The following is a 14,036-nucleotide window of genomic DNA, read 5'->3' as shown; positions in this document are numbered from 1 at the left end:
TCTAGGTCCCTCTGGATGGCACATCCTTTCCCTCAGCGTGTCGGCTGCACCACACAGCTCGGTGTCGGTGAACATGCTGAGGGTGCCTCAATCTCACTATCCATGTCCCCAACAACGATGTTAAACAGAGCCGGTCCCAATCCCGACCCCTGCGGACAGCACTCATCACTGTTCTGCACTTGGACATCGAGCCATTGACCACAACTCTGAGTGTCACTGTCCAGCCAATTCCTTGACAGGTTTAAGCCTGTGAATCAGCAACATCTGCGTTTTCAGAAAAGATAAATACCTGCAGGAATCTGACACTCTCCAGTGACCAGAAACAAGGAGGCTTCTGAAGCCCAGAGGGCTGAGGAAGCAGGAAACTTCGCTCCGATTCAGCCTTGAAGGAGAAGCGTTGAACGACAGACGGAGATCACTGCACTTGGACAGCAAACCTCCCATCCATGGGCACAGGAACATGCAGAGAAGCTTCTCTGGGGCTGCTAAGGCTGAGTCACTAGTGGTAACTTATTCCCCAGTTTATGAAAAGGGGATGATTTTTAACTCTTCACAATGTATTTAGAACATTATGGGTAATAACATATGAATGAACACTTCCAGAACTTCTGTCACAGTCACTGTGCATTTCTTTTATGTGACCCAATCAGGAAGCAGACATTGCACACAAACATGCCATTATCATAACTTCAATAAGCAGAAAATAACTAATCAGAGTGTTTGGCAATCAAAAAACAAGAAAATTGCTATAGTCAGTGACAGAAAAGGGAAACATAAGGGTACAGACATGAATAGGCACAGAGTAACGTTTCCATTTTTCAATTCTCTTTAGTAGTTCAAAGCAATAGCAAACACACAAATGGAAACTTTACAAGTGCAGTGAGATTTCCACAGATGAGGAAATACGGTATAAAAAACAATTTGTCCACAACCGATGGCAAGCAGTTTGGAATAGGAGGCATTAGTTTCCCCTTATAACTATAAAATGAGCTGATGTTACATACGGCAGTGCTGGCATTTCTCAGGGCACTATAGGCCTTGACGCAACTTTCTGGTAGAGTTTGATGTTCAGAAAGCGCAACCGTCTTCATTTCACCAGAAACTTCGTCATGACACAACCACTGGTGTCTGGTTCCGCTGGAAGGCCAGAGTGGTGTAGGCAACCTCATTCTGGGGATGTGAAAGAAGCCGCAAACATTAGAGAGTGTGCAAGCATCGCATCTCAGCATGAATTTCCTGCTTTTAATTTGTCCTCAGCGCTACACACCATAAGCAGTCACAGTCTGTCCCTGCACATGCTGGATCAGACCAGCTGTTAGGCCAGCACAGGATCCTGGGCCAACTCTGCATTAGGGGCTTCCAAAGAATCAGTATCACGAAGGAAAACCGCAGAAATGCTTGCCCTTTAAAAAGATTTCCCCTAACCTGTTTAATTAGGGGTTAAGCCCCAGAATCCTTGAAATATGTGGAGAACATGGCATTTGAGCCCTGTGATGACAGAGAAGGAATATCTTTCCTCTTACTGTCCAGGTACCTCCTCAGGTAACTCCCTGGACTACTATAAACACAAGCTGAAGCCTTGGATCACAAAAGAAAGCACTTTTCCTTAGTCAAAAGAACTGTCGACAAACACTTGAGCCCTGCAAGAGCAAACCTCTTTCCTCCCCGCCCCAAATTAGCATTTACCATCCTATCAAGAAGATGAGGTTTCTGCATAAAGTATTAGAAATAATAGTTGTGACCTTTACCTGGATGTTTTTAGCAGATTCCTCAGTCCCTGTCAGGGAGGGGACTGGCTCCTGTAAGTTCTGGTGGGATCTTTTACACTCTAGGAGGGAGAGGGATACCAGTCTCAGCTGTCTGCACCGCGTTTGGAGACAGCGGAGCAAGAGGCACAAGAGTGGGGCAACAGAGCGGCACCAGAACGCGTGGGGCTTAGACGTGGCTTGTAAAAATCTGTCACAGCCCTTCACTGCAAAGAGAGCAGCTTGGCAGCCCGAGTCCCTGCCCACTTGCTGGATGAGAGCAACTAATTCATTTGGCGAGAATCCTGTGTGACCGGTGTTGGGACAAAAAAACCCCAAACCAAACCCAACCAACAAAACCCACAACTCATCAGTGCTGAAGTGAACTCTTTTGTGAAAACAGCCCTTGGGATGATTCGTGAGGAGTTACTGCCAGCAGTGACCTGTTCATCAATACATTAATTATTCAGGGAAGACATAATCTGCAGAAGTTACTGTGAAACTTCAGTGCTGTCAGGCGCAGCCCGGAGAGCAGGAAACTTGGCACCACACACGTGAAGACGGGCAGCAGGAGATGTTAAAGCACTTCTCTGCCACCAGGTCTGGGTGGTCAAGCTGCTGTTTGTTATTCCCTCTACTGCATCACTTACTTCTTCTGAAGAGGTAGATGACTGCAAAAACCAGAAGAGTTGACAGGATGCCAGAGATAAAGGCTAGCAATACGTAGAGTATTTCATGGCTGTTGATACACAGAAAATAGTGTCAGAATCCCCAGTTTTAACAGAGGTGTTGAAGAATCAGTAGTGCTCAAATCCACCAAACTCTATGAACAGTAATACATCATTTATCTCAAGCCCCATGAGACTAAAGGGTGTGTATCTGCATTAAGCATCACTTTGAATTAAATATATAGTACACAGACTAGGAAATTCTAAGCAACCTTTTAAAACCCCAAGACATAAGATGTATTACATATAACTCCTCCTTTACAGGAGGAGTCTGCAGTCTCTGTGCTTGAGGTCAGGAAGTAAAGGTGGAACATTTACTTATCAATCCAGCATTTGACTTCTGAAGATTTTAAGTCAGTCGCAGAGGTATATGCAGTGGTATGTACAGTGACAGTAGTGGAAATGGGTTCTGGTGTAACTGGAACTGAATAGAAAAAAAATACAAAACTGTTTTTGAAACCTGTTAATTTCTCCAGTAATATTACAAGCAATAAGAACTACACAGAGGCAGGTGCCTATCCAAGTAAGTATTATTGTAGGTATAACATTTCTCTATCGGAGGGCTGAAACTAGAAACACCAGAGACAAAAATTTAGTTCTTCATATTATTAGTCCCACAGCAGCCTTTGGCAACCGTGCAGTTCCTCCCCAAATGCACACATCTGCTGCCAAGCTTCCCCCACAGCAGCCCTTTCTGAGTCAGGGCAGTATCAGCTTAGGCAAGAATATTGCACCTAAGAAAATTCTTTAAAAGAAAATACCTGCTTTGGATTTTGAGGAACCACCTCCCATTCTCTCCAAACACTAATGAACATTAAGAGAAGCTAAAAGGAGGCAAGGGGGAAAAAAATATTTATATAGATATACGTACACACACACTAGAGCAAAACAAACCTGCTGCCCTCTTTTAACTCACGGACTTTATTTAGTTTTTATCAATTTTTCAGACATCTTATACAAGCTGACACAAAGCCACAGCAGCAAACCTGGCAATACTCAGCATGAGTCCTACTTCCCCATTTCCGTGCACTCATGTGCATTTTCACTACACTTTGATAAACGTACAGTCTTCTTTCAAAAGGGCAGAGTATACTTAATAACTAATAAAGCACCCACAGTATTGTTTTTGCAGCAGCTAGAACTGAGTGAACTTTACGACGTTTTCATAACCAGAAGCAGCTTTGAAAAAATGCCCCTTTTTCTTACTCAAGTTACGTTGACTTTTTCCACCAAAGCAGGAATAGCAACTTTCTTCTCAAATTTGGGGGTGGAATGTTAAAGATAAGAAAATACCAGTCTGCTACAAACTTCCTACCCTGGTATTTCTGCACATCTTGCAAACTGCACTCGCTTGGCAACATCTCCAAGTTACTCACAACGTGAAAGCAAACATCCTGCTCTCTGCTGCCGGCATCTTTTATTACAGATGCCCATCACTGCCCCCATCCAGAAACCACAGTTAAGACCTCCCGGTTCCCTACGCCAGGTCTAAAAGCCCTTTGTGTTCGCAGCAATAAAATAACGACAAGAAGGGCCACAGCTCCATCTTACCTCGCACCACAGAACTGCTGCTCACCTGCCGACAGAACACTCCGAGGTTGACCGCTTGCTCGGTGAAAAGAACCTCTGTCAACTCCTTAAAGCTCGTGTGTCAGTCAAACGTAGGGTTACACAAATGTGGAAGTTGAGCAACTTCACTTTTTTTTTTTTAAATTAAAACACCTGCATTCTTAGGAACTGTGGTCTAAAAAAAGTCAGCTTCAGCTTCAGTTAGCTTGAAGTAAGGTTCTTACCTCTAAAGAACACCTTTCTTGCTGAACTGTTGAAAAGTGTAGAAAACTGTGCTATTTTACTAACTCCACTAAAAATAAGCATTTCCCTACTGTAATACCAACCAACATAAAAGAGGCATGTAAGCACACCCTAGTCTGCTCACTGAAGCTAATTTACTAAATCAATCTCTTCCCAACACAGAAAGGATGAGACTACATATAGGTAAGTGCTTTGTTCATCTGGGACACTCGAGATGTAACAAAATCCTTCAGGGAAAAGGTTTCCTATAAAAAGAAAATGAAAAGGCTTATACTGTGTATTATCATAATACACATAAAACTATTTTCCTTGTTACACAAAAGCAGTGGTTTTTTTCTATGAAAAACCAGGAAAAAACCACCCTCTAGAATAAACTTATCTATTTCACTGTTTTAAACTTAATACTGGCAAGTGCACCTAAAGCCAAGTTTTCCAGCAGCTTTTGACACGTTTCCTGCCAGCTACGTCCTCTTTTCCACCAAACAGGAAGAAGCTTTCATCACAATTTGAAGCTCTGTTATGAAAGTGTTTTTTTCAGTTAATTTGTCAAATGAAGACATTCCTTCAGAGCACCCCAGTGCTGCACCAGGGGAACTGGAGCACTGGCACTCACCACGGCCTTGGCACACGTTTACAATTACAGCAGGTACCTGTAGGTCATCACCACACAGAATTCTGAATCCAAACCTTATCACCGTATCAGCACCAGAGTTTCTCACTGTGAAGTTCTGCGTCTTCTCTCTGGAAGTGTTCATGACCAAACAAGGAACCAAGCAAACAGATTTGCACATGTGGTGGTTGCCAGTAACCTGCCACAATAAACTATGTGCAGTGGTTTATGTGACCAGTCTAGCTATTTCAAACAGAAAAAGGAAGTTACTGTTGCTACTGCTAGTGAAAGACAGCAGAGTAGTTGGTTTGTTTGTTTAATGATACTTTAGAATCATACAGTTTCCAACAGTAATGAGACACATGTCAGTGGAATCAATGTGGTTACACCGCTGCCTGCGCGCTCTTCGATAACGCCTTCAGGTCCAAAATGCACTTTGCAATACTCTCCTTCTGCTGCAAACGAAAGGAAAACAGCTTTCAGAAGAAAGACTTCATGGAAGACATTTGAACAGGCAACATGTGCATTCTAATGCATTTTAGGTATTCCTTTTTAGACCTATAAAATGAGCTACAGATTAAAAGGGATATAATTACAGCTCATGGAGTCAGAGATTCAAACCCAAACAATGACCTGCACTAAAGCATCTGCATCCAGTGCTAGGAACCCGATTTCTGTTTTTCTTCTCAGCTTCATTCCTTAAAAGGATGGACATCTAGAGCCCATCTGCAGATCTTCAGCTGCCATGGTCTTACACAGAGAATTTTACACATTTTTCTTTGTAAATTTACAATTTTACAAGCTTAGCTCTATGCTGCAACATCACCACATGTGTTCAATAGCTTAAATCACCAGCGACACAAGCATCCAGGACGTAGTACCTGGGCTTGTTAGCTCGTACTCAGCAGCAGGAACGCGCTGCGCCATGTCCGGAAATCACCCGAAGATGAACTATCATCTCTGGTTTAAGCCAAAATCTTTGGACAGCAAAGATTTGTACAGACTAAAACGTAAAGCTGACTAAAAGCAAGTACCTGTTGAGGGGTGATGCTCTGAACAACGCTCTTCTCCACCCACTGGATCATGTGATCTTGCTCTTTCTGACGCTTTAAATTCTGCATAGCCACTTGATAGTCCAGCCTTTTCTTTACTTCATTGTACACTGTCAGTAATCTTTCTCGGTAATTAGTTTCCAGCAACATTGCAACATTATTCTAGACAGAGAAGATGAAATGAAAGGGTTAACGTTTGGCAATACAAGACAGCGGCAGAACACAATCTACAGCAAAAGTGACTGGATTAGGTGGTGGAACAGGCCGCCCCACAACAGGGAGAAGCTAAGTGGTTTGTTACTTCTTAGCAGCTGAAGAGGCCCCCAGATTACGTAGCAGTGGAAGGGAACAGCAGCGCTGGAACTGCGTACCCGCTTAGCGTCAAAGAGGTAACTGCAGCCTTCAACCCGCCATTGCTCCTTCTTCTCCTCTTCAATGGCAGTCTCAAGACTCTTAATAGCCTCATTTTTCACAGCTAGAGCTGTAGCAACTCTCTCCTGAAAGAAGAAACAAAAATCACACTTCAGAATGAAAGTAAGATGCAAAGAAAACAAGTGATCTGCAATTAACTTCTGAAATTCCACATTAAGAGATGTTTGCATAAACTAGATTGTGCCAGGGTTGAGGTTAAAGGATGGCAAGACAGAAGAGTCAGGATTCACAACCAATCATACTTTAAAAACATCATTTGTGCTGGTATAAGGCATTTTATTTTTGAAGATTTATGTAACAACACCAACATATGATCTAAAACATGCCTTATTTAAGCAACATTCTGAAGGTATTAGACTCAGATTTTTAGTACAGCCTGGACACAGATATTCTTTTAAGTATTTAAGCAGATAACTTAGAACAGTTACTATTACAAAGTTAGATGATGGTTTCTTTTGTTACCTCATTCAGTTTGTCAGCAAAAGCTGCTACAGCAGACCCATATTTTTTTACACCGTAAATGATGACTGACAATATGCAGACAGCTGCAACCGTCTCGTGGTTAACGACATAGATTTCCTTAGACAGCAAGTAAAGCAGGAGCCCAGTTCCCAACATGTAGGGGCCTAAAGAAAAAACAAAGCAGAATTATTTGTACAAAGCATAAAGAGGCTTGCTAAAGTCAAACCCCTAGGAGGTAGCTAGTTTAAGGCTTGCAGGAGGATGAGGAAGCATTCTCTTTTACCACAACAAAAAGTAGAAACCAAATACCACCAAGGGGAAAGGTGCCATGAGGTCGCTCACCAGAAGCGGAAGCAACTTGCATGGACCTGCTGCTTCTGCTCATTCAGAAACAGGCAAAAGTCTCTGTTTAAAGGTTTTGAGGGTCAGCAAGCAAATGAATCTTCCTGTAAGACCACGCTCATGACATTCCTTTAGTCTTTATTTAAAGCACAGGTGCCAAGCTTTAGAGCCAGGAAGTGCTGCACTAGCTCATTCTTCACAACCTCCTTCTGCATATGCAGAAAAAAAATACTTCCCAATACTTTACCTTTTCAGCAGAAAGAAGTGGTGGGCAGCACTAGATAAGCATAACTAAATGCACTTTTTTAAAAAATAAAAGTATTTATTAACCTGTAACTCCTGTTTTAGGATAGAGAAACTGGAAAAACTCCTCAGGGATCAAACCATAACGTACTTCTCCTCCTTTCTCAGGCAGAGGTGGCAAAGGAGCCAAACGCTGCTGAGTTGTATGCAGTTGTCTTGTGGTGTGCAATACACTATAAATAATGAGAGAATTTCCATTAAGCTTCTTATTAAAAAGAAAAACAAACGAAACACACTCTTAGATGAGGCTTAAGCACATTTCCAATTAAATAGGCGGGTATTCATTAGACACGCCTCCTGTGAGGAAGGGGGTGGGACTCAATAACCTCCAGAGGTTCCTCCCGACCGAACCTATTTTACAAGCCCACAACTTTAATTCGAAAATCAAAGACAACCCCCCGGTATACCGTTATTTAAAACCAACGACTGGTAGGCTTCTGAGGTGCTCGCAGGCCTCCTCAGGCAGCCTGTCCCTGGCAGCGGCCGGCAGCCAAGCCGGGCCGCCCAACACACCACCGGCGCCGCCTGGCCTCTGCCGGTGGTCAGAGCCCTCAGCGCTGCCCGCCGAGGCCGCGGGCCGCCCGCGGTACTCACCCCACGGCAACGGGAGGCGGGAGGCTCCTCAGCGCGGCCGGGGCTGAGGGAAGAAGAGGGGCAGAGAGCGCGTCAGGACACAGCTCGGCCAGAGCAACCCCCCGCCCGCCGCCCTCCCCGCAGCGAGACGACGCTGCCCCCGCCCCGCCTCACCGGCGCGGAGGACGAGACGGGAGAGCATGGCGGGCGGGGCAGCGGCGCGATCCCCCCGCTTCGTCCCGGTGACCGCCGGCGGCCTCCCCCGCACCAAGATGGCGGCCGGCGCAGCTCTCGCGAGAGGCGCGGGGCGGGGCGGGGCGAGCGCAACTCTCGCGAGAGGTGGCGGCGGCGGCGCGCGCGGCGCGGGAGCACGTGGGGGCGCCGCCGCCGGCCCCGCTCCCGCCGCCGCCATGGAGGAGCCGCCGCCCGAGCAGCCCCCGCCGCCCCCGGCGGGCGGGGAGGAAGAGGAGGAGGGGGAGGATGAGGCCGCGGCCGGCCCCGAGTGGAACATCCCGCCCAACGCGCCCGCCTGCATGGAGCGGCACTTGGAGGGCGCGCACTACCGCGCAGGTAGCGGGGCCGCGGGCGGGCCCGGGGGAGCGGGGCGGGAGGGGGGGGGACCCGCTCGGCCCCTCAGGGAGCGGCGGCGGGCGCTCACCGGGGGCCTCTCGCCTTTTCCCGCAGACGGGGCCCTGCTGCTGGGCGCCTCGGGGCTGAGCGGGCGCTGCTGGGCCGGTTCCCTCTGGGTCTTCGCCGACCCCCGCCGCGCCCCCAGCGAGGGCTTCTGCACCGCCGGCGTCCAGACCGAGGCGGGCGTCGCCGACTTGTGCTGGGTGGCTGACAGGGGCATCTTGGTGGCCTCCGACTCCGGTAAGAAACGGGGATCCCCCCTGCCCCCCCCCCCCCGCCCTGGGGTGGATTCCCTTCTCCCCTTGAAATGGGTGTCCCCCTGCCCTGGGGTGCGTTCCCTTCTCCCCCTGAGGTGGGTGTCCTCCCCCTGCCCTGGGGTGGATTCCCTTCTCCCCTTGAAGTGGGTGTCCCCCCGCCCTGGGGTGGGTTCCCTTCTCCCCCTGAGGTGGGTGCCCCCTTGCTTCCCCCCAAGGCGCCGTGGAGCTGTGGGAGCTGGACGAGAATGAAACTCTGATCGTCAACAAGTTCTGTAAATACGAGCATGATGACATCGTCATGACGGTGGCCGTCCTGGCCAGCAACACCCAGGCTGTCAGCGGCAGCCGGGACTTCTGGTGAGTGTCCCTAGCCCAGCTGCCGTGCGCCAGGGCCGGGGCCGGGTGCTGACTGCTCACTCTCGTCCACAGCGTCAAGGTCTGGGATCTCCCGCAGCAGACGGTGCTGCACTCCTACAGAGGTGAGTGTCCCACCACCCGGCTCCTCCTGGCCCCTCGCTGGTTGCTACAGGCTGTGCTTACTCCTGCAGCATCGCTGGTTATCTCCCAGTGTGCCAAACCACACTTGGGGCCGTGATTGAACATTTGCCAGTCTGTGAAGTTTCTGGCACAGCCTTATTTCTTTGTCTGTTGTTTGTTTCTCCCCATGAAATGGATGCTATAATGCTTAGTTTGCCTTGCATCTCCAAGCGTATCGTAGAGTATTTCTTCCGTACTGAAATCTTTCTTCCACCTGCATATGATCGTGTGATCTCCTAACCCGTATTTGTTTTGAACAGCTGCTCATTGGAGGTGCTGCTCTCTGGAGATGTGGTATTGTGATCTCTGGCTATAGCAGAGGCCATACTGGGTTTGATCCTCTCCCCCCAGCCCCTTTGTAGCTGAGCTCTTGTCTGGAGAGGCTGCCTCAAGCTTGTGTCACAGGGACTTGACTGCAGTGGCTCTGGTTGCGTTTGGCAGCTCATCAGTTTGTTAGGAGGCGGTTGGCTCTTGCTGAGTAGAAGTTACGCTGTATCTGGGCATAAACTATACTGTACTGCTTCCTTCAGAGGTCCTTGGGATATGTGGAAAAGTTGGGTGCAATCTTTTGAGGCTCTTTATCCTTTTGTGCTTTTGGTAGCTCACTCCGGTTCAGTGACATGCGTGGCTTCCTGTCCTGGTAAGGACACTGTGTTCCTGTCCTGTGCTGAGGTAAAGCTCACTCTCTGTCTAAATTTACCTGATAAAAATGAGATTTGACTTTAGTTATTAAATGCACTTTCTGAGAAACCACCTATTACAAGCTGCATACCTGTGTCATTTCAATGTTCCAGTCTGATAAGTCAACTTATCAGCTTACAGAGCTGATTTCTAGAGGTTTGTATTAAGGTGGGGGAGCTCCTGTGTCTGTCCTGGGGATGGCTGAAGGAGCTAACTTGCAGCTAATGACAGCATCCTTTTAACACAAAGGAAGAGGTGGTGTGGTTTTGAATGTGGGTCAGTAGCAGTTTTGCAGCAGATCTGAGTATGCCTACCCCCTGCCACAAAGAAATTGTAAAAACCTTCTCGTTCACTTTGGATTTACAGGACAGCAGAACTTTACTCTGGGACACCAGATGCCCCAAACCAGCTACTCGAATTGGTACGTTTTTGTATGCAGTCACTGCTTGTGTGGGAGTTTTTGTTGGGAGAAATAAATTGTTATGCCTGACTTGACAGTCTAAGTAAAAATCTAGCAATGTGACCATTTGGGCAGAAAAGCCTCTTAAAAACGAACACTCACAAAAGTACAGTAAGCTTTTAAATATTTGTCTTGGTGCAGTAGCAGTGCTAAATGAGATAGTGTAGAAATATCTTTGTATCGACTCTCTCCACGCTCATCCTGATTTATTTACTCACAGTTTGCAGTGCCTGTAATCACCTCCCTACCTCAGTCATGTGGCATCCACAGAAAAGTGACATCTTTGCTTTGGGTAAGAAGTGATCTTATTATTTGACTTTCACCAGAGAAATCAAGGTCTCTTTGTCATGTGACAGTTTTGCTAATAACTTCACTCTCCCTTCTTCTCTCAAAGGTGATGAAAATGGAACAGTTGCACTAGTAGACACAAAGAATCCTGATTCTGCCCTCAGCTCCACCGTGCATGCCCGAAGTATCACGGGGTTTGCGTTTTCTACGCATAGGTACAGTCTGATATACTGGCATAGAACGTGTGACTACATACCCTTGAAAACCTTACTTGTTTTTAGATTAAAACCTATGAGAGTACTAGTTTTGGTCTTCTTATTAAGAAGATCAATAGTGAAGAATCAAGTAAACCAAACAGCATCTCACTTTTGACAAGATGTGTGAATGTACCTGAGAACACCTTTGCAGTATTCAGAATTATTGACCCACTCTGGGGATTTTTCTAATTACAGTCACCTCTGCTTGAAGAAGCATTTCTTGCTTTCTGATGCTAATAGGATATTCTCACTTAGTGTGCTGGCAACCTGCCAAGTGATGATGAAAGCATTTTTGTAAGATTTAGTGACTGTTAATTCATTGTACCTGGGTCAGGCTCACGAAGAACTGTGCTTCTCACAAGTTTATCCCCAGGAAGCTTTCCTGTATTTGATTGTTCTAACCGTGGTCTCATCTCTGTCCTCTAGCTCACCCTTGCTGGCTTCAATCAGTGAAGACTGTTCAGTAGCTGTTCTTGACTCAGACCTCTCCGAGGTGTAAGTACTAGACAGAATGTATTCACCACTGTGGTTATTCGTCTTGTTGCCTTCTCATTAAGCTAATTATTTATCCATATGCTGAGTAGAAGATGAAAAGACTCCTTAAATAGGGGAGCATCATCCTAACAACCTAGCAGTTAGGAATTGCACAAGCCCATAAACTCCTAGAGACAATGTTTTATGGCTAATGGAGTGTTTGTGTTTTCCAGGTTCAGAAACCGTTCTCATCGAGACTTTGTAAAAGGCTTATCGTGGTCTCCTTCAGACAATGCCTTGCTCACTACAGTTGGATGGGATCATCAGGTTTTACATCACACTGTCCCCATACCAACTGGTGAAGCTTCTGGAGTCAACTGTGTAAAAGAATAGTTTTATAAACTCATGGTCCAAATTCCTTCCTGGCATTACTTTGATTCTGCTGAAGTCAAAGGTGTGTGTGAACCAGAGCGGGTAGGGTCTGTTTGCCTGGAAGCTTGTGACTAAGACAGTTCCTGTAGTAGTTTTGAATTAGACATAAGTTAGTTACAAACCAAGCTTTACCCTCTCCTAAGGAGTTGGCTTCACCTGTGATAAGACTTCAGTATTTTACCCAGAAAAAAAAATTGACTTCAGGCACAGAGGAGACTTGGAAAGACAGGGAATTATGTATCATTGAAAAAAAAAAAATAATTAAAAAGACTGGATTCCTCCCTCAGTTCTCCAACCATCCATGCAATAGAAACATTTTTTTGGTGGAGGTTAAAAACACCACCTCTTGTTAGTTGGATGCAAGAGCCTCCCTTGAGTAAAGTTCTTTCTTTGCTATGTAAATCAGTTCTTGCAGCCAAAGAGGTGTTACATGTAAAGACCAGAAGGGTTCCAGGGTTGCCCCTCACGCAGCAGGAGGGTCGGTCTGCGATGCCTCCGAGCGTGGAGCCCGTGCTGAGCACCGTTGACACCCTGGTACCGGAATACCGGCGCTTGGTGTGAGGAGCCCTGCATGCTGCGTCAGGCTCCCGGCTGTGGCCCTGTAATTAAACACCTTCGTGACGGGGCATGGCCTGTGCTGGCACTGTGATGCTCATCAGTGGCTTCGCAGCTGAGGCCAGCTCAAAGGAGCGCTGAAAGCCAAGAGAAGTTAGCGGTTGCTGTGCTGTTTGACACCGTGTTTCATCTCCTCTGTGCTGAAGACAACTTATGCAAAGATAAGACCTGTGAACAAAAGTTTATGTAAGGGAAAAACTGGACTTAAGGACTTCAGTTTTCATTTGCTTGCTCCTATAAACAGACTCTGCTTAGCGATAAATGAGGCTTCTTACGCACTTGTGATGAGTGACTGTTTGTGCCGGTGACTGAGGGGACCAAGCATTCCCATAGTCCCCAAAACAGACTCCGCCTAATCCTTAGAGGTGTTTTTTGTAGTATACCACATACTTTTCAAACTAAACTGTTTCCCTGGAACACATTTAACTGAAAAAATTGTTGCTCTGCATGCATTGCTACTACTCTAGATATGGCTTGGTCTGGCCTAGTATTTCCTAGACAGAATAAAGCAGGTCCTGACTAATGAAACAAAAAATACTACTGAAACAAATACTACTTCTGTTTCTTTAGCACAATAGCAACACTAAAATGTACCCCACTTTCAGTGGGCTTACCCTGTATAAACGTAGGTGTTGGGTGAGCCAAGTTACAGAGCCCACAGTGGATTGTTACGCAGACTAAGCTTTCCCAGGCTCAGTACTTTTTCACATTCTTTTTAAACCTCATTTGCTGTTTAATTCCCATGTCATACAGGTGTTGACAGAGCAAAATTCCTGATCTAGAGCAGTGTATGACAGAAAACGTAAATTATTATAAAAACTGACAAGCTTCGTCAAAAATACCCCTTGAACAACCGAAAAGGTTACCTGTTACAGACCCCCGATGGTGTACTGAAAACTGAAACAGGTCTTGTGCTGTTTGTGAAAGAATTGTCTTGGAAAAAGTAAAAGACAGTTTTAAAATAAATCATAGTTTTCATTTGTAACTGGGTGTAAATTGCACCGGGCCACTTCTGTAGTATTGACGAGCCAGCTGAGATCATTGACACAGTTAAAGTGAAGTTGTGGTTTCAGTCCCTGAAATTAAAACCATTCTTAAATAAACGTGCACTGTATTACTGTTTAATGCTAGGGTACTATGATTCTTCAGCAGTAGTGCAAGGCGGGCTGTAAGTCCTGCTTGTTTTCAGGAAGCTTTTCTTTCCAAAACTTGGAGTAGGGTTTCTGTTGTGCATAGCTAAAAGGAGAAGTTTCAAATGTCGAGTATTAAACCATGTTAAGTCCCTCCTATTGCCACCCTGCGAGCAAAACACAGCAGTCCGTGGCAAAAAGCATACTGGTGGGAGG

The 14,036-nt window shown here is 46.2% G+C and overlaps 3 protein-coding genes across 4 annotated transcripts; 1 reads left to right on the top strand and 2 right to left on the bottom strand.

Moving 5' to 3' along the window:
- Nucleotides 1-610: 610 nt before the first annotated feature.
- On the bottom strand, nucleotides 611-5,057 carry C25H1orf162 (chromosome 25 C1orf162 homolog). Of its 2 annotated transcripts, XM_074850086.1 has the most exons (6): nucleotides 4,050-5,057; nucleotides 3,235-3,297; nucleotides 2,792-2,897; nucleotides 2,396-2,484; nucleotides 1,749-1,828; nucleotides 611-1,170 (listed from the first exon to the last, which is right to left on the bottom strand). In XM_074850086.1, the coding sequence occupies exons 2-6, from the start codon at nucleotides 3,263-3,265 to the stop codon at nucleotides 1,108-1,110; spliced, it is 369 nt and encodes a 122-aa protein (XP_074706187.1). In that variant the 5' UTR covers nucleotides 3,266-3,297; nucleotides 4,050-5,057; the 3' UTR covers nucleotides 611-1,107. The 2 variants fall into 2 exon arrangements, with proteins under 2 accessions (XP_074706187.1, XP_074706186.1); XM_074850085.1 differs by having other exon boundaries at nucleotides 611-1,828.
- Nucleotides 5,058-5,197: 140 nt separating this feature from the next.
- On the bottom strand, nucleotides 5,198-8,358 carry ATP5PB (ATP synthase peripheral stalk-membrane subunit b). Its single transcript, XM_074850084.1, has 7 exons — nucleotides 8,234-8,358; nucleotides 8,081-8,123; nucleotides 7,514-7,659; nucleotides 6,842-7,005; nucleotides 6,319-6,444; nucleotides 5,930-6,109; nucleotides 5,198-5,350 (listed from the first exon to the last, which is right to left on the bottom strand). Exons 1-7 carry the CDS (start codon nucleotides 8,259-8,261, stop codon nucleotides 5,279-5,281), a joined length of 759 nt encoding a protein of 252 aa, XP_074706185.1. The 5' UTR covers nucleotides 8,262-8,358; the 3' UTR covers nucleotides 5,198-5,278.
- Nucleotides 8,359-8,422: 64 nt separating this feature from the next.
- Nucleotides 8,423-13,793, top strand: WDR77 (WD repeat domain 77). The gene is made up of 10 exons (XM_074850199.1): nucleotides 8,423-8,629; nucleotides 8,744-8,929; nucleotides 9,162-9,303; nucleotides 9,376-9,425; nucleotides 10,085-10,155; nucleotides 10,531-10,585; nucleotides 10,845-10,916; nucleotides 11,019-11,127; nucleotides 11,596-11,664; nucleotides 11,877-13,793. Exons 1-10 carry the CDS (start codon nucleotides 8,470-8,472, stop codon nucleotides 12,034-12,036), a joined length of 1,074 nt encoding a protein of 357 aa, XP_074706300.1. The 5' UTR covers nucleotides 8,423-8,469; the 3' UTR covers nucleotides 12,037-13,793.
- The last annotated feature ends 243 nt before the right edge of the window (nucleotides 13,794-14,036 follow it).

Source organism: Strix aluco, chromosome 25, assembly GCF_031877795.1.
Source record: "Strix aluco isolate bStrAlu1 chromosome 25, bStrAlu1.hap1, whole genome shotgun sequence".
In the NCBI taxonomy this organism is placed as follows: Eukaryota; Metazoa; Chordata; class Aves; order Strigiformes; family Strigidae; genus Strix; species Strix aluco.
This window is presented reverse-complemented; position numbering and strand designations above follow the sequence as displayed.

Bases quoted from the DNA above. Each gene is read 5' to 3' on its own strand.
- C25H1orf162 (XM_074850085.1), bottom strand. From the start codon at position 3,265: ATGGGAGGTGGTTCCTCAAAATCCAAAGCAG. The intron at 2,898-3,234 runs GTATTTTCTTTT...TTTTCTATTCAG, and splicing joins TTCCTCAAAATCCAAAGCAG to TTCCAGTTACACCAGAACCC. The intron at 1,829-2,395 runs GTAAGTGATGCA...TCTCCCTCCTAG, and splicing joins CATCTACCTCTTCAGAAGAA to AGTGTAAAAGATCCCACCAG.
- ATP5PB (XM_074850084.1), bottom strand. From the start codon at position 8,261: ATGCTCTCCCGTCTCGTCCTCCGCGCCG. The intron at 6,445-6,841 runs GTAACAAAAGAA...TTCTTCTTTCAG, and splicing joins TTGCTGACAAACTGAATGAG to GAGAGAGTTGCTACAGCTCT. The intron at 5,351-5,929 runs GTACTTGCTTTT...TTTCGTTTGCAG, and splicing joins AGAGCATCACCCCTCAACAG to CAGAAGGAGAGTATTGCAAA.
- WDR77 (XM_074850199.1), top strand. From the start codon at position 8,470: ATGGAGGAGCCGCCGCCCGAGCAGCCCCCGCCGCCCCCGGCGGGCGGG. The intron at 9,304-9,375 runs GTGAGTGTCCCT...TCTCGTCCACAG, and splicing joins AGCGGCAGCCGGGACTTCTG to CGTCAAGGTCTGGGATCTCC. The intron at 10,917-11,018 runs GTAAGAAGTGAT...CTTCTCTCAAAG, and splicing joins AAGTGACATCTTTGCTTTGG to GTGATGAAAATGGAACAGTT.